This window comes from Protopterus annectens, chromosome 11.part0 (assembly GCF_019279795.1).
Source record: "Protopterus annectens isolate FY-2018-M chromosome 11.part0, PAN1.0, whole genome shotgun sequence".
NCBI lineage: Eukaryota > Metazoa > Chordata > Ceratodontiformes > Protopteridae > Protopterus > Protopterus annectens.
In genome coordinates this window covers 1,559,511,056-1,559,534,249 of record NC_056745.1, presented here as the reverse complement: position 1 = coordinate 1,559,534,249, position 23,194 = coordinate 1,559,511,056, and the positions used below count along the sequence as shown (strand labels likewise).

The 23,194-nt window shown below is 45.0% G+C and overlaps 1 protein-coding gene across 7 annotated transcripts in view; it reads right to left on the bottom strand.

Annotated features, from left to right (window-relative positions):
* Positions 1-23,194, bottom strand: part of AHCYL2 (adenosylhomocysteinase like 2) — a 1,498,752-nt gene that overhangs the window by 124,736 nt on the left and 1,350,822 nt on the right. For 5 of the 7 annotated variants that reach the window (XM_044088837.1, XM_044088831.1, XM_044088832.1 and 2 more), the window contains exons 15-16: positions 19,284-19,362; positions 13,714-13,834 (exon numbers count right to left, since the gene is read on the bottom strand). In XM_044088837.1, the coding sequence (XP_043944772.1) occupies positions 13,714-13,834; positions 19,284-19,362 (200 nt within the window). Of the gene's footprint in view, positions 1-13,709; positions 13,835-19,283; positions 19,363-23,194 lie in introns of those variants that run through there. The other 2 variants (XM_044088833.1, XM_044088834.1) reach the window with 1 other exon arrangement.

Genomic DNA, 23,194 nt, shown 5'->3' with positions numbered 1-23,194 from the left:
TTATGATGCTGACAGCGAGACTGTGTGAGGGAATCACCCTAACCAGAGATTCTTGAATAATAAGAAGCTTTGTTACAACTTCTACCAGGGGGTAATGATTTGGTATCCTGTGACAAGTATGTTGTTAAATGTTTGAGAAATGGATGCTAAGAAACTCGCTTTAAGAGTGGAGTGAAGTCAACCTCAGACGTTTAATCATGAAATATGAGGACATAACTATTTAGTAATAATCACAGCTCTTTGTAGTACATGAGCAGTACCTGCGCCAGGTATTACCAGCACCTGCGCCAGGTATTATCAGTTGCACTGAAACAGAAAAAAGTGCAGAAGCGACAAGTATTTTATAGCTTTGAAAAAAAGAGTTATGTACTTACCATAACTTGGAATCTGCACTATCCAGTGTCATTACTCATCACGGATGAGTCTTGGATCCAACCTCGGATCTGAGTCGGCAGAGTGAGTGAGTGACAGCTCCTGAGCTCAAGCTCCTCCCCTCCCAGGAACTCCTGCTACCCACAATTGTCAGACTGAGTTTGCTAGATAAATATCAGGACAGTGACACTGCTCGCACCCAGGAAAAGCAGAACCAAACACACCATTACTCTACGAATCCCCTAGTCACCAGAAGGAAGGAGACGGTGGGTGGGATCGTGATGAATAATGACACTGGATCGCAGAGATTCCAAGTTATGATAAGTACATAACTCTTTATCTGATGCTATCCATGTCATTATTGATCATGGATGGGTCAGAGTCCCCAGCCTATCTATAATCCTGGGAGGTCTCAAGGAAGGACATGCACAGAAGAAGCAAACAAAGCTCTACCCTAGATACCAAATCCAACTTGTAATGTGTTACAAAGGTATTGGGGGGAGGGGGGTTGATCAAGTGGCAGCAGCACAGATGTCATCCAAAGAAGTCCTTGCCCAGAATGCCAAAGAGGTAGCCACCGGCCTAACATAATGAGAAGTTATGTACCTACCATAACATTCCATGCTAGTTGTCTTCTTCTCGCCTTCTTTCTTGCTGGATGGGTCGGCTCCAACTCAGCTTATACCAAAGCTCGAGAGCTATTTTTACCAGCTCGAGGTAACCCTGTATCCCACAATGATAGGCGTTAACTACCCAGATCTCATTTGATAGCTAACACTGTAGCAGTTCTGTCCCCAGAACAAAGGAGAGACAGAGAGGCATACCCATATAGATAGCCATCCCAAGAAAAGGATAACCACTGGAGACCATACTGGGCAAAAAAGAAGGCCTCGAAGGATCCTATCGGTCTGTCCAGGCTAGAGGGTTGGCAGGCGGGACGCAAGAAAGAAGGCGAGAAGAAGACAACTAACATGGAACGTTATGGTAGGTACATAACTTCTCAATGTTTAGTTGTCAATCTCGCCTTCATTCTTGCTGGATGAGACCGCATCCCTAGCACCTCAAACCTGGGTGGCTCATCGGAACAGACTCTTGAGGACGGTGGAACCAAAGTTAGCTCGGCTTCTGGAGGCCATGTCCAATTTGTAATGAGAAATAAAGGTATGGGGAGAGGCCCATGTGGCTGCCGCACAAATTGAATCTAAAGGCAACCTGTCCTGAAAGGCTATTGACGTAGCTAAGGTTCTAGTTGAATGGGCTCTAGGTTTTGAAGGAAGCTTTTGATGCCTCAGTTCATAGATGAAAGTAATGACAAGAGGCCAACCATCTCGAAAGGGTTACTTTGGAAACTGGAAGGCCTTTCTTCCCTTCAGCATAAGATAGGAAGAGCTGCTCAGATTTTCTAAATTGCTTGGTTCTATCCAGGTAGTAATGGAGTTGGCGATGAACATCCAAGAAATGCAACTTTTGTTCCGCTCTGTTGGAGTAATTAGGGAAGAAAACTGGGAGATCGATAGTCTGGTTTAGATTTGCCTCAGAAGATATCTTGGGTAAAAAGGAGGGGTTAGTTCTTAGGGACACTCTATCTTTATGGAAAACCAGATAAGGACGACGAACGCAAAGGGCGTGAAGTTCTGAGACTCTCCTCGCAGAGGTTATGGCCACTAGAAACAAAGTCTTCCAAGAAAGAAACTTCAAAGAACAGGAAGCCGCAGGTTCAAAGGGAGGGAGAATCAAGGAGGTTAAAACTAGATTCAAATCCCACTCCGGTGGGGGATGTCTGACCGGGGGCTTAAGTAAAAAGATACCTTTAAGGAAGGCATTACACAGTTTATGAGACATAATAGAGGAGTCTGACAGGCCCACATGAAAATTTGAAATGGCCGCTAACTGGACTCTGATAGTGGACGAAGAAGATCCTGATTGAAAACGTTCGGCCAAAACATCCAGGACCGATTGGACAGGAGCCACGAATGGGTCTATGTTCCTAGATTTTGCCCAGAAGGAAAAATGTTTCCATTTGCTGGCATAAATCCTCCTGGTAGAAGATTTGCGAGAAGCTAAAATGATGTCACGCACCAAATGGGAGATAAAGGGAAGCCTGGCTAAGGTTGGAAGTGGAGCAACCAAGCTGTGAGGTTGAGAGAGGGGAGGGATTGGTGCAGCTTGCCCGACTGATGCATCAAGAGATCTGGAACTGGGTCCAGATGCCAGGGCTGCTCCAAGAGGTAACGATGCAAGAACGGAAACCAGATTTGTCGAGGCCAGTATGGAGCAATGAGGATCATTGTGGATCTCAAGGCGGTAGCTTTCTGAATCAACTGAGTGATTAATGGAAAAGGGGGAAAAGCGTACAGGAGACCCCGGGGCCAATCGTGGACTAGAGAGTCTCTCGGGGGTGGCCGGGAAGAGAGTGAAAAATTCATGGCACTTGCTGTTCTGGGGTGTTGCGACAAGATCGCAGCAAGGTTGACACCATTTTCCGAAAATTTTCTTCACTACTGACTGCTTGAGAGACCACTCGTGCGGCATGAGAATGGCTCTGCTCAGCTTGTCCGCTATGACGTTGGACTTCCCGGGGATATGCATTGCTATCAGAAACCGCTGAGAGGAGATCGCCCACTGCCAAAGTCTGAGTGCTTCTCGACATAAGGGATAGGACTTGGTTCCGCCCTGCTTGTTGATGTACCACACTACGGACATATTGTCCATTTGAACTGCAATCGTCCCGATGGGAAAAGAGTCCTGAAGGGCTTGCAACGCTAAAAGTACTGCTCTCATCTCTAGGACATTTATGTGCAGGTGGCACTCGAAAGGTTGCCAGGTGCCCTGGACCGTTCTGCCCTGAAAATGCCCCCACCCGATCAGGGAGGCATCCCTTGTCACTGTAGCAACCGGGGTGGGGAGAACAAAGGGTCTGCCCTGAATCACTTGAAGGGAGACCATCCACCAAGACAGTTGTTTCTTGCATGACTGAGTTATTAAAATGTTGTGTGACATCGGGAGCTGCTGGAAGGACCACTGAGAGAAGAGCATCCACTGAAGGAGTCGCATGTGGAAGCGAGCTAAGGGGAGTAACGTAACGGCAGCCGCCATGAGACCTAGAGTCTTCAGTACAAACTTGGCCTGAATTTTGTTCTGAAGAAGGATATGAACATGTTCACGAATATCTGAGACTCTTTGTGCCATTAGTTTTGCAGATAGTTTGACTGTGTCTAATATGGCGCCTATGAAGGTAATAGACTGACAAGGCGACAAAGCAGACTTTTCAAAATTTATGGAGATACCTAGCTCTTCGCAAATCTGAATGGTGTAATCTCTGGACTGAATAAGTTGACGCCTGGTGGTGGTGGTAAGGAGCCAGTCGTCCAGATATGGAAACACCTGCAATCCTTGATGCCTGAGATGAGCCGTAACCACTGCCATACATTTGGTGAACACTCGGGGGGCTGTAGTGAGACCAAAGGGCAGCGCCCTGAATTGGTAGTGACTGGCCCCCAGCCGGAAGCGGAGAAACCTCCTGGAGCGCCTGTGCATTTTGATGTGGTAGTACGCATCCTGAAGGTCTATAGAACACATCCAATGGTCCTGGCCCAAAAAGGGAAGAATGGACTGTAGCGTGACCATCCGGAACATCGTTCTTTGAACAGACTTGTTCAGTCTGCTGAGATCCAAAATTGGTCTCCAGTCCCCTGTCTTTTTTGGTACCAAAAAGAACTTGGAGTAGATTCCGGATCCTTGCTGGTCTGCTGGGACTGATTGGATGGCCCTTTTTCTTAGCAGTTTTGAGATTTCTAATACTGCCTGTTCCCTTAGACCGGGTGGAACATCTGGAAGGGGCCTTGTTGGCTGTTTTGGGGTGTGGACAAAGGGAATTTTGTAACCCTCGGATATGACCGACCGTACCCATCTGTCTTTGGTGAAGCCAGGCTTTTGGGTACAGTGATAATCTTCCCCCGACTGCCTCCGAAGGCGGACAGCCAGGCAGCTTCTCAGGGATGCTGGAAGGGTTGGCCAGAGACAGCTTCTCTGCTACCCTGATTCTGCGGACCCCCTCTGCCCCTGGGGCGGCGTCTGTTATTGTCCCCCCCCTGCCTCTAGAGGGGAACTCACCTTGTGCGTCCAGCGTGACTCCCCGTGGTTTGCGGAACCACATTTTTCCACCTTTCTGACCTTTAGGGTATGGTCTAGATGGGGTGGGAAAACGGACTCCCATGGCAGAGAGAGTCTTGCCTTCTTGTTCGCATCTGGTCAAAGTATCCTTCACCTGAGGTCCAAACAATGCTGAACCAAAGGGAGAGTTGGTGAAGGACGCCTTAAAGGGGTCAGCAAAGTTACAAAGCCGCATCCAGGCATGACGTCTTAAGGCCATGCCTGTGCCTGCAGCCCTAACTCGCCCCATCAGCCGCATAAGAAATAAGCCGCATGGAGGAGTTATTCGAGTTTAGGGTTGCCAGCTGGGAGTTGATTTTTGTCCCGAGACCCCGCAGCTGTTGGATCCTGTAGGGTATCACCCATTTCTTTGAGCAAGTCTCTTTGTAGGCGGGTGAAATGACATAAGTAATTCAGCGACCGCATGGTAAAGGTCGCTGAAGAAAACATCCGCTTGCCGTACCTATCCATGGTCCTAGATTCCTTATTAGGAGGATGGATAGGTACTGAAGGATCGGCCAAGTTCCTTCTTAGTGGTTGCTGCCACCACCATGGCATCAACAGGGACACCCTTGGTCAAAAACTGTTTATCAGACGGGGCTGTGATAAATTTTGAAGGCCTCCGTGGGGTAGGTTCCAACGAGTCAGGGGCCGTCCATGCCTTCCTGGCCACCACTTCCATAAGGGGGTCAAAGGGCGGAGACACCCAGGAGGTGGAAGGGCGAGAACCAAACGCCTCTAGGTAGACCGACTCGTCCTCGGAAGGATTGAGGGCAGACCAGTTCCCCCTCTGCTTGAGGATCTCAAGGATGTCAGAAAAAGAGACATCCTCAGAGGGGGATCGTGGGGACCCTTCCAAGTCGGTGTCAGATGTGACTGACTCAGGGGAGTCCACATGCTTCCTCTTACATTTCCTTTTCCAAGGGGGCTCCCTGACGGATCAGGGGAGGCCTCAGAAGAGGAGGATGCTCCCAAAGGGGGCCCCTGAGGCGTAGGATCTCTGCGGTCAGGGTCGAGAGGATGGGTAGAGACCGTAGCAGGCACTACAGTGGGAGGAGCTGAGGGAGCCGACCGAGGAGCAGGCACAGGGACCAGCACACTCCTCATGACCTCGAAAGCACCCCTAACAGGCAGGGAAGAAGGTCCCCACTCCGATGAGATAAGGACCCCTCCCGGCACCGAGAGGGATGGCTCCGAGGCCGATGTCGGGGCCGAACTCACCTACGCCGAGGCTCCGAGAGGGAGAACGGGGTCGGACAAGGGTCCGATGCCAATCGCCCCCTCGGAGCAGATGAGGGAGTCACGGCGCCCAGATCCCTCCAAAGATGGCACCATAGAAGAAATCGGAGCCGACGACGGAGCCGAAATGGGTGGTATTGGCTCCGACGTGTTGACGGTCACGGCTCCCACAAACTCCAGCTCCGAACTCAGAGGAAGAGTCGGAGGAGGAATCGACGATGGAACGGGGATAGCCACTATCTGTTGAGAAGGGCTATGAAGCATCTGGGCCAGTGCCTGCGACTTAAGGAGTCTGCTAACCACCCTCTCGAGGTCATGGTCCGAAAGCCTGGAAGACCGAGAGGAATGGGACTGATGGCTGCGCTCCGAAAGCAAAGGAGATCTCGGAGCCGAATGGACTGACTCCAAAGAAGGGGACCTGGAGCGCTTACGACTCGAAGGCGGCTCCGACGTAACTATCTGAGCCGACTGAGTTCTTGAAGCCTTGGCTCCAGCTGGAGCTGATGCAGAAGCAGAAGCAGAAGTAGCACCACTGGTCGGAGGCTCTGAACTCGGAGTCGACGATATAGTGGGCTTCGAAGGTTTGCCCGATGAGGACTTGGCCGGGGAACCTTCGGGCTTCAACAAGCCTCTCAAAATCAACTTGTTTCTGCGTTCCTGCAGGACTCTTGGACAGAATGCATGGCAGACAGAACAAGAGTCCTGCAGGTGCAGAGGGCCTAGGCAATAAACAAAAGAAGTGTGACCGTCTGTCAGAGACATTTTCTGACAGCACGAGTCACACTTCTTGAAGCCTGAGACCTTGGACTCCTTAGACATCTTGTGTAAAAAACACACACACACACACACACACACACACACACACACACACACACACACACACTAAAGAAAAAACTTAGTCCAGTCACTTCACCACATCGAAGACTAAGATTAAAGTAATTAAACTGACAATTTAACAGAAGATAAAACTAGAGTACAAACTTGGCCCGAAGGCCTGATAAAAAGGGGTCCGAGGGGATAGAAAAACAGACCCAAAAAGGAACTATATAAGGGCAGGTTACTCTAAAAGGGTAAAGGGGAATTAACGTACACTAACCCTGAAAATAAAATGGAAAAATCTTACCAGAAAACTGCTTTTGAAAAACTTTTACCAGAGAGCCGGCAAAAACGCAACCTCGCAGCTAAGCAGCAAACGAGATCTGGGTAGTTAGCGCCTAGCATTGTGGGATACAGGGTTACCTCGAGCCGGTAAAAGTAGCTCTCAAGCTTTGGTATAAGCCGAGTCGGAGCCGAGGATCGGCTCCGAACCCATCCAGCAAGAATGAAGGCGAGATTGACAACTTAACATTGAGCTTTAATAGGCTAGGGAAGATCCTTCTGATTGTTTTCGTAAATGTGAGCTATACAAAAAGCTATCCAATGTGAAATAGACACTTTGGAAATTGACAAAACAAAACCAAAAACTGGTAAACCAGTACTTCAAAAAGCAGGAACTGCTGAGCAAGGCACTACACAAACTCGTTCTCCTTCAGAAACACCAAACATTTATTTTTCAACAACAAATAAGCACTTTCGTCTCAAATTAACTAACTAGGGACCCTAACAATACTTTTAACAAATAATAAAAACCTTCTCATACTGCGTAATACTATATAGCATAAAAAGCCCTACCAAGGCATAAAATAAATTTCTAAGATAAAACCATAAATTAAATACCTGAATATAAAATCCTACCATATAACTATATAAATATATAATAAATAATGATATATATTTAAAATGGATTTTATGAGATAAATTTTATAAAATACATTATATATACATATATTTTATATATATATAAAAAATACTTAAATGAATCTACTATAGGTATGGTAGGATTTTATATTCAGGTATTTAATTTATGGATTTATCTTAGAAATTTATTTTATGCCTTGGTAGGGCTTTTTATGCTATATAGTATTACTATGCAGTATGAGAAGGTTTTATTATTTGTTAAATGTATTATTAGGGTTCCTTTATATAACTTTGGAAATTGCCCTGTCTTTCCTGGCCTGAGAGAAGGCTATGAAAAGCTGATCAGACTTTCAAAAATCCCCAGTCCTCTTCAAATAGAAACATAACTGCCTATGTACCTCCAGGCAATGTAGCTGATACGCTCCTTTGTTCGAAAAACTGGGAAAAAAGACTGAAAGTTGAAAAGACTGATTAGGTTAGTTTCCGAAGCTACTTTAGGAATGAATAAAGGATCGTTCCTGACAGAGACCCTATCCTTCCTAAAAATTATGAAGGGAGGTTTTATGCAGAGAGCCTGCAATTCAGAAACCCTCTTGGCAGAGGTAATAGCCACCAAAAAGACAGTCTTCCAAGGCAGAAACTTAATATTACACTACGAGGCAGGTTCAAAGGGAAGTTGTGTCAGGGACTGCAGTACCAAAGTAAGATCCCAAGGAGGAGACGGATCTTTGAAAGGAGGCCTGAGCAAGAACACCCCTTTAAGAAAGGCCTTGCAGAGCCTAGAAGAAAACATGGGACTATCACACAGAAATAGCCTCCAGTTGAAGTTTAATCGTCCAGAAGCTCGCTCCTTGCTGGAACAGAGAGGAAAGGAACAACAGAATGTCTGGAACAGGAGTGGAAAAGAGATCAATGTCCCACTGATACAGCCGAAGACAGAACCTCTTCCATTTGCTGGAATAAACCTTTTTAGTAGAAGGTTTCTGAGATGCCAAAATAATGTCCTTCGCCGGAGAAGGCAGCTTAACCTGACTGACAATCACTGGAACTGGAGGTACCATGATGTCAGCCTCACGGATATCAGGTCGGGAGGAGGAAGTCCCCATGGGTGGGAGATGAAATCCTGGACTGGATCTAATATCCAGGTGGATATTTCAGGTGAGACCAGAGGAGGGAGAACTATGTCTGATGAGGGCAGAAGGGGGTAATGAGAATGGCAACGGGTTTCCTGTAAAACTCTGGGAATAAGGGGCGTTGGAGGACAGGTACAGAGAAGTCCCAGTAGCCAAACATGAATCCGAGCATCTCTGGGAGACTCTCCCAGTGGGGGGAATCATGGCAAAGTATTTGCTGCATTTGTGATTGGCTGGGGATGAAAACAGATTGCAGCACGGAAGACCCCATCAGTCGAAAATCCTGCTTGCCACTGACTGTTTCAGGGACCACTTATGGGGACTCAGGATAGACCTGCTGAACTTATCAGCTAGCATGCTGGAATCTCTGGGGACATGTGTTGCAAGAAGAAAGCACCTGGAGGACATCACCCATTCCGACATTCTCATGGCCTCTCTGCACAGCAGGTATGATCGTGTTCCCCCCTGCTTGTTGATGCACCAGACTACCGCCATGTTGTCTGTCCTGAGCGAGAGACAGCCCTGGAAGGCTTGCAATGCTAGTAGGACAGTTGTCACCTCTAAGACGTTGATGTGCAACTTGGTCTCAGAGGGGGACCACTTGCCTTGGACCATCCCTTCCCTGAAAATGCAACCTCACCCCAACAGGGAGGCATCTGTGGTCACTGTGGCTTGGGGTTGCGGGAGACAAAAAGGTCTCCCTAGCAGATCATCCTTGGATTGCAGCCACCATGCTAAGTGACACTGGCGATTGCCACGGACATAGGGTGAAGGTGAGCAGACCACTGTACTGCAAAGGTCCACTGAAGCACCTGCATGTGGTATCTGGCAAGGGGAACCAACTGAATAGCCACCATCGACCCAAGGACTTCAAGAATCAGGTGGGCAGGGACACCGTCCCGATCTAGGAGGAGAAGAACTTGCACCCAGATCACATCTACCCTGCACAGGGAAAGAGCTGCATTCGCCAACACAGTGTCCAGAAGAACCCTTATGAATTCCAGCCTCTGACACAGAGCAAGGTGCGACTTGGGAAGGTTGATAGTAATGCCCAGATCGCAACATAGACTTAGAATGAAATCTGTGGCTAGAAATAGGAGATACTTTGTGGGAGGTGTGAGGAGCCATTGTGGGAGATGTGAGGAGCCAATCATCCAGGTATGGGAAGACCTGAAAGCCCTGCAGCTGGAGATGGGCTGCTATCACTGCCATACATTTGAACAACCCAGGGGGCTGAAGTAAGACTGAAGGGCAGGGCTCTGAACTGGTAATGACTGGACGCAGCCGGAAGTGCAGGAATCTCCTGGAGCACCTGTTAATTTTTATGTGATAGTGTGCATCCTTGAGATCTATCGAACACATCCAATCATCCTTGCGCAGAAGTGGAAGAATGGACTGAAAAGTGACCATCCAGAACTTCGACTTCTTGACCAACAAATTCAACTTGCTGAGGTCCAGAATGGGACACAGGTCCCCTATTTTTTGGGCACTAAAAAGAAGCGAAAGTACCAGATCCTTGTTGTCCTGGTGGGACATTCTGGATGGCTCTTTTCTGCAGGAGGTCTTGAACCTCTGTGAGAACTAACTCCCCTTTGGCGGGGTGGGGATGTCCAGAAGTGACTTTTGGATTGGAAGGGGGTGATCAAAGGGTATAAAAGTATTCCCTGGACACAATGCTTAGCACCCACTGGTCTGAGGTAACAGTAGCCCAATCCAAGTGGTGCAAGGAGATATGACCCCCGACTGCCTCCAGGGCAGAGCAGTCGGGCAGGACTTCAGGAGCACTGTGGGAGTTTCTCCAAGAGGGGTTCACAGAAGCCCTGATTCGGCAGACCTCCTCTGCCTCTTGGACCAGCGTCTCCCATCAAATCCCCTTCCCCAGCTGGAAGAGGAGGATTCCTGTGGAGCATCTTGGAAGGAAGACTGCATCCTGCAGAACCATAGCTTTTTACTACCCCTCTGAGTCTTCGAGAAGGAACATTGGGGAGTAGAAAACTTGATCCCTATTGCGGACAAGGCCTTTCCATCCTGCTCACCGTTGGTCAGTGTTTCCTTGACTGAAGGACTAAACAGAGCAGCTCCATCAAACAGGGCATTGGTAAAGGACACCTTGAAGTTGTCCGCAAAGGTGTAGCCACGTATGACACCTAACAGCAATGCCTGTACCCGTTGTTCGTGAGGTGGCCTCGACTGCATTCGAGATCAACCTCATTGAGGCATTAGCAAGGGAAGTGAAAGTGGAGAGCTTCAGAGAGACCAGTTTAAGGTTCTCAGGAAGTAACAACTATGAAAGGGAAAGTTCCAATATCACATCCCTTTGCAGTCATGTGAAATGTGCCATATAATTCTTATTCCTCAGTCTGAAGGTGGCTGAGGTGTACATGTTTCCAAAAATGGTCAGTAGCCCGCAACTCTCTGTTAGGGGGCTGGATCATAGAGCTCTGTTCCTCAAGCTCTTTCTTGGTGGTTGCAGCAACCACAACAGCATCTACAGGGACACCCTTATTCCAGAAAGGTTTATCTTTTGGAGGACTTAGAAACTTATTTGCCCTCTTGGGGCCTGGTTCTAATGTGTCCGGCTCCTTAAATGCCCTGCTGGCAATGAGCTGGACTAGCTCATCCGCAGGTGGAGACACCCAGGAGGAAGATGGGCCTTCAGGAACACGGATTCCTCTGAGGATGGAGTGGGGGAGGACCAACTGCCCTGCTCTTTTAGGATCTCAAGTAAGTCTTCAAAGGACACCTCCTCAAATGGTAGCTTGGGGGACCTGTCCCCTTCCCCGGAATCTGTGCCCTCAGTAAGGGATGCTTGAGAGGAGTCCAGGTGCCTCCTCCTGCACATCCTCTTCTGAGGAGGCTCCTCCACTATGGACTCTGGGGAGAACTGTGAGGAGGGAGGAGGGAACCCCTATGGGGGTAATGCCCTTCTGAAGGTGATCTTGGGAAGTCTAACTCCTGACTGATGATGAAGATTTGCCACCCAAAATACGTCCAGAGCCAAGGTAGAGGCTGCTGACTAACCGGAGATGGTCCCCTCTATCGCCCGGAAGGCAGATGGATTGGAAGAAGCACCACCCTCCTCCCTGCCAGTAAAGATAGACTGGGGTGGGAGGGGAGACCCCAGCACAGTACAGATGACTCTGGATGATATCAGTCCTGAGCTATCCAAGGCAGAAGCCCCCAAGGGAAGGGAATGGTACAAAAACCCCAGACCAGATTCCCCCCCTCAGTGACCCCTGTGGATTTCTTGGGTCCGAGGCAATGCCGGCCCCGTGGGCAAGGGGGTTGAGCCAGCCAGGGACCCAGGTGGTATGGGAATGGAAGCACTACCTGACACCGATGGCCTCTCCTTAGGCAAGCCCTGATCCTGGGGCACCGAGATTGCAGCAGTTGAATGGAAAGAGTGGAGTTCTGATGTGGGTGAACAGCCCCTTGGCAAGTGGCTAGGGGATGGAAGCAAGACTAGTTCCATCTGGGCTTTGAGAAAGCTCATCATCTGGCCAATATCAGACTGGAGCAAACTCCTAGTAGACTGGGAGGAAACTGAAGAATGGCCTGAATGGGTTGAATGTCTGTGGTCCCTAGGAGAGTACCTACTGGATTTTCTTGAATCCAAAACTCTGGAAGGGGTCGGAGGATTGATTATAATAATGGGCTGTGAGGGAGGCATCAGATCTGACGGCCTAGTTGGATCCGAGTGCACTAAGGACCCCACAGACGGATCAGACAGGCTTGTCAGATTCAAGGGGGTTTTTGATCATATTGGATCCGAGGGGGTTTTTGATCAGATTGGATCTGAGGACCTCCAGGTCTCCGAGGATTCAGATCCGGCCAGGACAGCAGAGGCTCTCGGAGCCAAAGACCTTGGAGCCAATGCCCTCGAGGCTGGACTCTGATCTAGGGCACAGGGATCTGAGAGGCTCGGCCATTTAGCAGGGGAGTTCCAATAGTAAATAAGTATTTAAATAAGAACAGCATATGTAAGTGTAAAAGCAGATGTGTCTGAAGTACATATTGTACTGCAGTTATGGCCCAGCATCGGAAGAAGGACAAATTTAAGTGCCTTTCATTTTTGTTATGCATAGGCCAGTGTTAGAACTTAAATAGCAGATGCTAGAGAGTAGTGACAGGAAGCTAAATCAGCTTTAAAAGATGTACTACATACACTGCATGGTGCAAGACTTTTGTGTGTGTGTGGCAGTGAAAATCGTACATCTTTTAAAGACTTTTAGAGGAACAGCAATGCACTTTGCTTGTGATCAGCTTTCAAAGCTGTTATATTTCATATCCTACACATTTTTTCTTTTCATCCTATAATACACTGAAACAACTAAAGCTTTATGTACTATAAAGAATTGTGTTGCTGCACAGAGTATATTACTGCATCTGATGCTATACGTGTCATTATTGATCACGGATCGGTCTATGCATAACAAAAATGAAAGGCACTTAAATTTGTCCTTCTTCCGATGCTGGGCCATAACTGCAGTACAATATGTACTTCAGACACATCTGCTTTTACACTTACATATGCTGTTCTTATTTAAATACTTATTTATAATTTTAATATACACAAATAATTTCAATTTTAGACTGACTGTTGCTATTCATTTATATTTTTTATTCATTTCAGTTTTGGGACTCAGCTCTAGTTTATGCTAGTGCAACCTGAAAAAAATGGGGTGAGGCTTTAGGCCACTGCTGACAGGCGTGGGGCTACTGACACCCCTCAGCAGACATCCTATTTTCTGAGGACTTATTGCTAGGCTGAACATCTCAAACATATGGACTTTTGCCTTCAGACAGTTTTTAATACTGGCAATAATATGAAGGACCTGTACTAAAGGTATATTTTTGTTCTTCTTTTTCTTCCTCCCCAAGAGAGGACTTTCTTAACTAACTGCAGCTTTTTCTTTCCTGTGCTTACACTAATTCATCTCAAAGTTTATCCCAGTAAGGTACTATAACGATGAAATCCATAATGTACTATAGATTCAAAACATGACTGGGCTATAGGCTAAACACAAATTCTACAACAGTACACAAGAAAACTCATATACAGATAAGCAAGTACAATTACCTGTAGTAGTTTGGCTTAAAGGGACCATTTTTATTCAAGCCCAGATATTTTGCTTGTTCATCTGTGAGCTCTGTTAGATGTGCATCAAATGTTGGAAGATGAAGACTTGCAACATACTCATCTGATAGCAGAAAACAGAAAGCAAATGAAACATACAAATTCAAAATAGGAGCAGCCTAATATGTTAACAAAATGAAGGTACCCATTAAGCTTGTGGACATATGACTTCTTGAACTCTTAATACATTTTCAAAAATAGTAACATTATAAATAAACCACAGAAAAACATAGTGTTGAAAAACATGATAATAAAACAGAAGACCAGTACTATAAAGTATATGATAAATGAGTACAAACCGGTCATGTAAAATGTCCAGAACTGTCATGTATGCTTCCTTCCACTTCGAGAGCAGATTTTTAAATTTAAATGCAATCTTGAAAGCATTTAAACATTTTTGGCAATGTTTAGCAAACTCATCCATTCTCTGATTACCCACTTAAATCCATTGTAGGGCTATGGGATGGACCCAGGCTCAAATCACTCAGTCAGGTGATAGGTAAGGTAAACACTTAGGGATCCTCTCTTCCAGAGTGGGAGCCACGCACATCTCACAGTGGCCCTATGACTGCAGCAAAAATTAGTGAATGCTGTGCATTCCCTAGGACAAGCCTTTTGAGGCCATTCCAGAAATGACCTGACAGAAGGTGGAATGTGGGTGACCTGACAGAAGGTGGAATGTGGGATATAATGCTTTAGCTCATCTGTAAAGAAGGAGAATCTGAATTGTATGAACCAGGTTAGCCATATTCCTCAGCATGTTACCGTAATCATATCATCATTACAGCCAAAATTAGTGTGCTGCATGAAAACAAAGCGTTGACCCAAGACCCAAGAAGGTCCTACAGCTTTTGCAGTGTCATTTACAATACAGTGGACTGGAACCCAGACATCAGAGACAAATTAAATGAACAGAGTACCAAAATGGCAGAAAAGTAAATTATCTTGCCCAATCCAACTGAAAGCTTCACAACACTTATCAAATGGTAAGGTAGAAAAGTACTATGGTCTATGGGACCTCTGCAGAAATAGGTTCATAAGTAAGTACTAGGCAATCAGTCTGCAGACCATTAGAACACTAGAAAATAAAAAAAATATGCAAAATTTCCTGTAGTCTCAAGGAGGGCAAGAAAAGACAGAATGGGAGAGAATTTGAGCCTGCACATCCAATTATTTAGGTTTACCTTGACAGTGGCAAGGGTGTTACTCTGCTTGACATGTACTGGAAGTTTGTTCCAGAGTTGACAGATATGTGGGGATATGAATCAACATGTCTTATCTGCTGATATAGGTTTAGCTCCTTTAACAGAGAATTTGATGTACCATTAGTTCTGTGAAGGAATAGGTAGTCAAATAGGGTAGGATCTTTCATGGCACGAAAGGCTAGACACAGATCTAGAAGTGGGAGTCTTAGAGATTGAGCACAGAGAAAGCCACCAGTCTCCCATGGTAACTAAGATTTTGAAGTCACTGATATTTTTAGTTACAAATCTCTGAAAAGAAGGAATCTACCTTAAACTGCCTGGTCGCAATGTCATTCCAGTTCACTCAAGGCCTCAGCATCAACGTCATGTAGAAGGCATCAGTCTTCTTGACAGAGGAGGCAGAGGACAATTGGCTGCATAACCAGTATCCTTCAAGACAGGCTTTGCAAATGGTATGACCCAGAGGTTCTTATTCATCATCATTATCAGTGCAAGAAGTTTTTGCTGAGTGGGCAGAAAAAATATAAGTCCAAATAATGGACTTCAAAAACCTCTCTCCAAAGAGAGAGAGGTCAAGAGGGCAGGAACAGGAGCTTTGGGAGGTCATCTAGTCATTCTCTTCCATCTTACTGACAAGGACCTCTGGATCTTCACAGTCCTCCTCTCAAAACATGGTAAGGGTACGGTAGCTTTCCTTTACATCTATCTTCAAAGGAAGGGGGGTTTAATTCTTCTAGCATGACAAGCAAAGTACACTTGTGTAACTAAACTTACCATAACAGTAAATGTTCTAATAGATCATTGCAATAGCCTAAGGTATATGGGTTTTACCCCTGCAATGGACAGCTTCACAAAGCTTTGGATGCCTTCTATGTGCGGCAATTACCAGGTGCTCATGTGGGTCTTCATATAAAAGGCGGCTGGAGAGCAAGAAGCTTCAGGCCACTCTTTTGCTTAACAAGGAGACAAAAACCTGAGAAACTTAAGCTAGAAAACAAAGCAAACAATAAAACAAAAAATGATGATTCGCACCCTGGCAACAAGAAAAAACACCAGCCAGAAAAAGTGGTTGGGATGGAGGGACAGCTGCTGCAATGGTGATCTATTAGAACCTCTACTGTTATGATAAGTTTACAAATCTTTAATTTTCTCTTCTAACCAAAAGGGGCTGAGGTGGAGGAAAGATTTGTTTTGATAAACAAGGGTTTAAAAATTTAACTCGCTCTTTGAATTAGTTTCCCCTTTCATCACACTTCTTAAGCATCTCAGCTGCAGAAGGGCCATTCTCTCTCTATCCAAAGGAGAATTTAACATTTCAGATTTATCACCATTAGGAAGACTTTGAGAGTAAAGCCAAGCAAATCTCCTCAAAAGTGATCCAGATAGAGCAACTATGTAGGAAGAGTCAAAAGCAACATTATTACACTTTAAAATATGTTTAGTCACCTAAGAAACAGTAGTCACAGAAGCATTTAATGAAGTCATCACCTCAGACAAAGGAAATGTAACCATTAACTTTTGCATAATCTTCAACATATAAGTGTGACAGTTTAAAATCCTGAAAGTTAAAGCACTAGAAAAAACATTTTTTTCTCTATCTTATCCATTGGTTTTCTCAGCTTTGCCAGAAGGAATGGGGTTATTAGCTGTAACCTGTTTAGCAGAAGCAGATTTAGAAAGAGATATCACTGATGCATCTGCTTTAGGGTTAGAAAAGAGGTACTTATTTGTATGTGGGGTACCTTATGTACTCATCTATAACTGTAACCAGTCATAACGAATGACAAACAAGTGAAAATAAGTCCGAAAGTCCAAGGTAGAACAAGGTTTTAAACGTAAAAAAGTTTATTTACAACTTGAAACACTTTTCATCACCAAAAGTATGGTAACTTCCTCAGAAGTAAATACCCAGTTAGTGCAACAGTTTTAAAATGCACAGCACCAAACGGCACATGATCTACCTTGGACTTTCGGACTTATTTTCACTTGTTTGTCATTCGTTGTACTTGCGTTTTACCAGCTTGTTTGTCATCTATAACCAGTCATAATACATTTTCTGTGCTATAGGAATCTCATTTTGATCCCACTTAAAATATATTTCATAGTAAATAAAATATCAGTGAAAGAAATCTCTTCAGCAGGGAAACCTGACTATACGTTCCTCAGAAACAGAATGTTCAAAATAAGAATTTCCTGAGGTGCAACCCAACTCCTGCAATGTCTGCTCTTTGGACTGAAACATCCTATCAGAATGAAGGAAACTCTCTACTTTTCTTAAATGAATTTTCAGAAGGCTGTGAAAAGGCAGAAATATGTTCCTTAGCAAATCCCACTAAATCTGCACTGTCCAAGGAAGCAGACAAGAGACTGGAAGTTTTTCCTCACTAAGCACATTCTTCATATGAAAAAAAAAAAGAAAATAAAGTCTGACATTTAGGTACACTGGACCCAGTTTTCTACTCATCCTTATCCCAGCCAAGTGAAGACCCTTTGCCTATCCCTTCCCCTGACACCAAGGAACATGGTTCTCCCTTACTAAAGGCATCACTAGACCAACAGAGGGCATGGCTATCTCCAGGTCTTTTGTGTCTGGGAAGGCTAGACTAAGAAAAGTGAGGGAAAAGGGATGGTGTGTGGAGGAACAACAAACTGCCACAGCAGTCATCCACTGGCAACTGAGGTAAATTCAGAACTGATTTGACCCCGAAAGACTCCTCAACAAGTTTCTTCTTTTTGCATTCAGGGGTAGGTGCAATGGTGGAGACAGAAGGCTTCTCCACCTGTAAGCAGAGGAAGACGTGAGAAAGGTTGGTAGAGGAGTCTATGCAAGTTGGTACAGTGACTGGAAGGGAAAAAGTGATTCTCAGGTAAGTAAACCACTAATAGCTCCCCACATCCACAATATTATGTCCCCAACACACAAAATTTAACACATGAAATAATTTTTAGTCAACATAACTTTATCTCACCAAAAGGTTTACACAAGTGCCCACACTAAAACTCCCTCCATATATGCATAGACAGTCTCAATCACTTTGTTTTGTAGCAAAAGATAATATTTAGACAGAAAAACACACAAGATTTCCACATAAAATTAGAATTAAATAAGAACCCTACAGGGACTTATCTGCCAAGCTCTTGAAGGATCACTAGCTGAATGACAGATTCACAGGGCTGCCCGAAGCACTCATTTTGGCATCAAAAAAGCTCTGAAGCTTTTTGAACTCCATCTGTCTTTTGTATGAATTTCTTGTGGCATCTGGAGTGCATGGAAGGCAACCAAAACTCTGTAAAGCTGGCCAGTGCATGGGGTAAAGCCCATACAGCTTAGGCCACTGCAGTGGTGGTCTATGTTATAAACGTCAAGTGTGAAATATAAGCACCAAGCAAAGTGGAAGCTGGAGGTGCAACATACTCTAGAGATGCATGCACAGATCCTAGTGCTAAGCCCATGTTCTCTAAGGTACACCTCCCACTCCTACAAAGACAGCTCTTTTCAAACATCTCTATCAGATAACATGTATTGAACACTTAGACCGTTCTTTTGGGACCAATGGATGCAGCAGCCTCCTGCTGAGAAGACGGCATGGATTTGAGTGGAACCAGCACTAATGGACTTGAGGACTACTCCAAGAGACCTGGTTAGGTGCTAGTAAGCTCTGAATTCTAAAATGAGGTAAAGGCAATTTAATCATCTGAGGATATATCACTCCAAGCCAGTTGTTAGGGAAACCGTGTATGAGCCCCTTTTTGTTTGTTAGTCAGTATAAAGAGGAGTTCCTCCTTGATCAATGGAGAACTTGTCAAGAATGACAGCAATTCAAAGGAAGCAAAGGAGGAGGACAGAGATGTATGGCCTCTGACTCTCTCAGCAGTCCATTTGGAAATGGCTTGGGACCACACAAGGAACTATTCTGCCAGTCCTTACACTAGGAAATTTCCAAAGCAGCAGTCTCAAACTTGTGTTCATATCCAGCGGTTGTCACTTACACAGTGCTGTTTCACAACGTGCTCTTCTACCAGGCAGCAGAGACCTTTCTAATGGTGACCCTACTTTAACTGTCTACCTCACTAACACTTCAGAACTGTGACAACAGCAGTACAGAACTACGCACGGCCTTCTAATGTGATGTCACAGCAAGCATTGATAACAGGAACCCGTACCTTTTTCTATAGAAGCAATAGAAACTTTTAAAATTTGTACAAGAGGAAATGCCTACAATTAAGCTCTGCAGAAGACTTACAATAAGTCAGATTTATGTTTCAGTACATCCAAAAATATACAGATTCACTACCTCAAAGGCTTACCCATTTTCTTAGGAAGCAAATAGACATCCTGCTTGTATCGTCCCTCTGGAGCATTGTAGAGCTCAATCAGAGCCAAGGCCTGCAATAACAGAAAGTGAAAAGGAAATGTCATCTTTGTCTTTTTTTCCATTTGTAACATATTTGACTTAATGTGTGCTAAACTGCATACTTCATGAAAAGGTACAGCAATGGTCCTTCACATGGCTTTGCTGCAAGCAAATGAAAAGTTAAAAAAGGACAAAAACATTTTTTTTTTTTTTGCGGGGGGCAAGCTCCCTGCTAATTCCAGTACTGCACAATCCTGGGGAAGGGGTATATTTCCCAACCATGGAGAGTGCTAATCTTGCATACCTCTCAATCATCTGCTTTACTAATCAAACAGATGTTGACATTTGAGAGTTTCGACCAAACAAACTACTCCCATATATATGGGTGTACGCTCATAAATTGAAATACCCAAATGTCAATATCAATAACATTGACAGGCCATTACACAAGCAAGAGGAATACCCTCACAACATGCAACACAACGTATAAAGCAAAGAAACCGTTTGACAATGAACACGATAAGGGGAAATGCAACAGAGAGGAAAAAATGGATATGGATAAGACCGGGGTCCATGGACAATTGTCAGGCTGGCCTAGTTTTTAATGCACCCAGCCATAAGTCAGATCCATGGCTGATGCCATTGGAAGGCTGCACCCCCCCCCCCCCCCCTCCAAGGTTCAGTGGTTGAGGCTTGCTGGTCTTGTGACTTGACAAGTCATGCCCAAAAGTACTCAGTGGTGCAATGGCAGGCATCCAGTTGTAGGCACATCTTGACACACACAAACCTCAGAAAATGACATGCAAGACTATGTGACAACTGAGATCTGACACTACTGGAGATCCCCTCTTGGCTACCACTGTCAGAAGAGGAGCCTATGCCCTTCTCTTGAGAACTAGCTATGCAGGTCACCAGTAATCTGTCCACGTCACCTTCAACAGGATGACCTTTGTCCCCTGCTGAGTGGCAAACTTGATAACTACTGTCAACACAGCACCAGAGGCACTGGATGGCAGAGGCCAAGGTGACCATCACTACTTTACCACAACTAGATCTGCTGAAGAACAAGAAAAATATATTTATACACAGATATGATATACTCATACGAGTGTAGCAGTACATTGAACAGGCACACAAGGCACACGCAGCACATCCACCAGATGAGTCTCTCTTTCCTTGAATGACATCCAGCCATCTGTAAAACAAAGCATGCACACATGTTGAGCATGCTGAACATGAGATAACAAGAGCAAAAAATGATCACAGGATACATCTGACTCTCCCTGTCATTTACTGCCCACTGCCAATTTCAGGATGGTGGCATTGCAAATTGTTGTACCAATGCCAGCACTGCTCACTAGAATAGGTGATGACTGTGGCATTACTCATCATCCTGGTAAGCTGGTGCCAGGCACCTACCCTGCACAAAGGGCCACAGTACTGGCCTAGCAGGCACTCAGCAAACTTACTCAGCAGGAAGAAAAAGAATATATTGGTCTCTCTTGCACACCATGCTGGAGTCTTCCAGTTCACAGCACCTGTGGAAGCCATGTCCACTCACTCTGTTTGGATATCAATGCACTTTCTAAAGACAAAAGCACTACACTGATGGGCCCTGATAATATCCCAGGATGTTTAATAAACAGCATGAAACATGACCTCTCTGGTTCACTTGAATCACTTTTCAGTTGGAGCCTTCAATCCGTTTTTTTACCTAAGGAATGGAAGATGGCTATAGTTATGCCTCTGTACAAAGGAGGTCCTACCACTGATCCGGGTAACTACAGGCCCATAAGTCTTACCAGCCTCAAATGCAAGACCATGGAAAGAATTACCATTGAAGTAATAAATTAGGACACAGGTAACTTGCAAACACAGCACCCATCACAATTCGGCTTTGTTAAAGGAAGTTCATGACTTTTAAATCTGGTGGACTTTTTTGAGAGGGTCACCAAAGCACTGAATAAATGTAAGACTGCCCTAACGAAGGCTTTTGATACAACACCCCACTCAGGCATTATAGACAAGCTCACTAATTTAGGTATAAACTCTTTTAATCAACCAAACTGGCTTACTGATAAGTCCTGGGAGGTCAAAATAGGTGAGACAACCTCCAGCAAGAGGCCAGTCACTAGCGGAGTCCCTAAGGCTTGGTACTGAGCCCATTCCTTTCTTTTTTGACTAGACTCCCTGAACTCGGAAACCCTTTAAATACACTCCCCAAGCAAGGTTCGAGGCATCTGTTTAGACCCTTTGAAGGGGGGGGGGGGGACTACTGGGTTGACATATCTGGATGATCTGCCAAGACAATTCTTTCTTCATAAAAGGCATGAGGGACTGGGATGGACAAAGGATGACAGTTATCATCAACTCCCTTTAACCCATTTTCTACATGGGGTCAAGGTGTTGTGTCAACTGTTGCCACCTCTCTCTATTCAAAGCCACTCTCTTGCCTTCTTCGACACTCATGCCTGACTGTTGCAGGTCGTCATTCACACAATCCGACCAACTCTTTGCTGGATGACCTTATTTCATCTTGTCATCTTACTGTCTATCCCAAATCGTCTTCACTAGACTGTCTTCTGCTTTTCTGCACAGGTGTTCAAACCACTGTAATCTATTCTGTTTGACCTTTTCTGCAATTGGTGCTACTCTGGCTTCTGCTCTTATGTCCTCACTTTTTTGTATGTCCCGCAGTGTGCATCCTCCCACCCATCTCAGGCACTTCATCTCCATTACCTCTAGCCTCCTTAACTGCTCTGTCTTTACTGCCCAAGTTTCTGTACCATACAGTAGTACTGGTCGCACCACTGTTTAATGCACCTTACCTTTCAGCTTATTTTGCATTCTTCTGTCATATATTACACTTGACACACTGTGCCAGTTGGCTACAGCCCCTCTGATTCTAGCTTTGACCTCTTCATTCAGACTTCCCCTTTCCTCAACTACCCCTCCCAGACACCTGAAGCTGTTAACCTGTTCAGATATTTTCCCTTCTATCTCACCTTCTCAATTCTCAGCTTCTTCAAAACTCCATCATTACAACTGTCTTATCTGTACTCAGTTTCTTATGCCAGTATTGTAAAATAATAGATTTTGGAAACCCTTGAATTTTCCTAATATGGTGAGCGGCAAAAGGAACCATTTGGATTGTGAATGCCATGCTTTTAGAATCCCACTTGAAGTAATCTGTGCATTTGTTGGGGGGGGGGGGGATAGAAAGTAGTCTGTGAAGTACTTGATTTTTTCCCTGTGGGAGAAAAGCCATCATACTGAAAGTATTCCAAAAGACATCTCAGTAATACTAGAAATTCAGTGGGTTGTAGACTGGATTTCTTGAAGTTAAAAGTAAATCTCAGGTTGACAAAAATGTTGATACTGAAGTGAAAGTCAGAGAGTCTCTTTTGAACTGAGTGGCCAGAATAAGGAAATAGTCCTTGCGATTACAGATGTGGATACCATGCCATCTATAGAATATTATGATATGGGCCAAGTGCTCTGTGAAACCGTCTTTATATGCTGTGAAAAAGTCCAAAAGACAAAGTAGTAAATTGAAAGTGATATGCTAAAATACAGAATCTCAAAAAATGTTCTGCAGTCTGTATAGATACTACTCTGGTTGTTAGAATGTAGCATGCTTCTCATTAGTCGGTGCAGTCAACCTCTCAAGCTGAAATTATAATGTACCACAGACATTATAGACTTTTAATCCAATTGCCTGGTACAGTCTATGGCACATATACAACAATCCATACTGATCCCAGTAGCTACCTCTTTTTTATCCTCACTGGACAGTATGAGACCACAGTCTTGTCCTACCCCTTCTGTGGGCAGCCTGCTTGCACTTGGCAGCTGGAGGCAGTC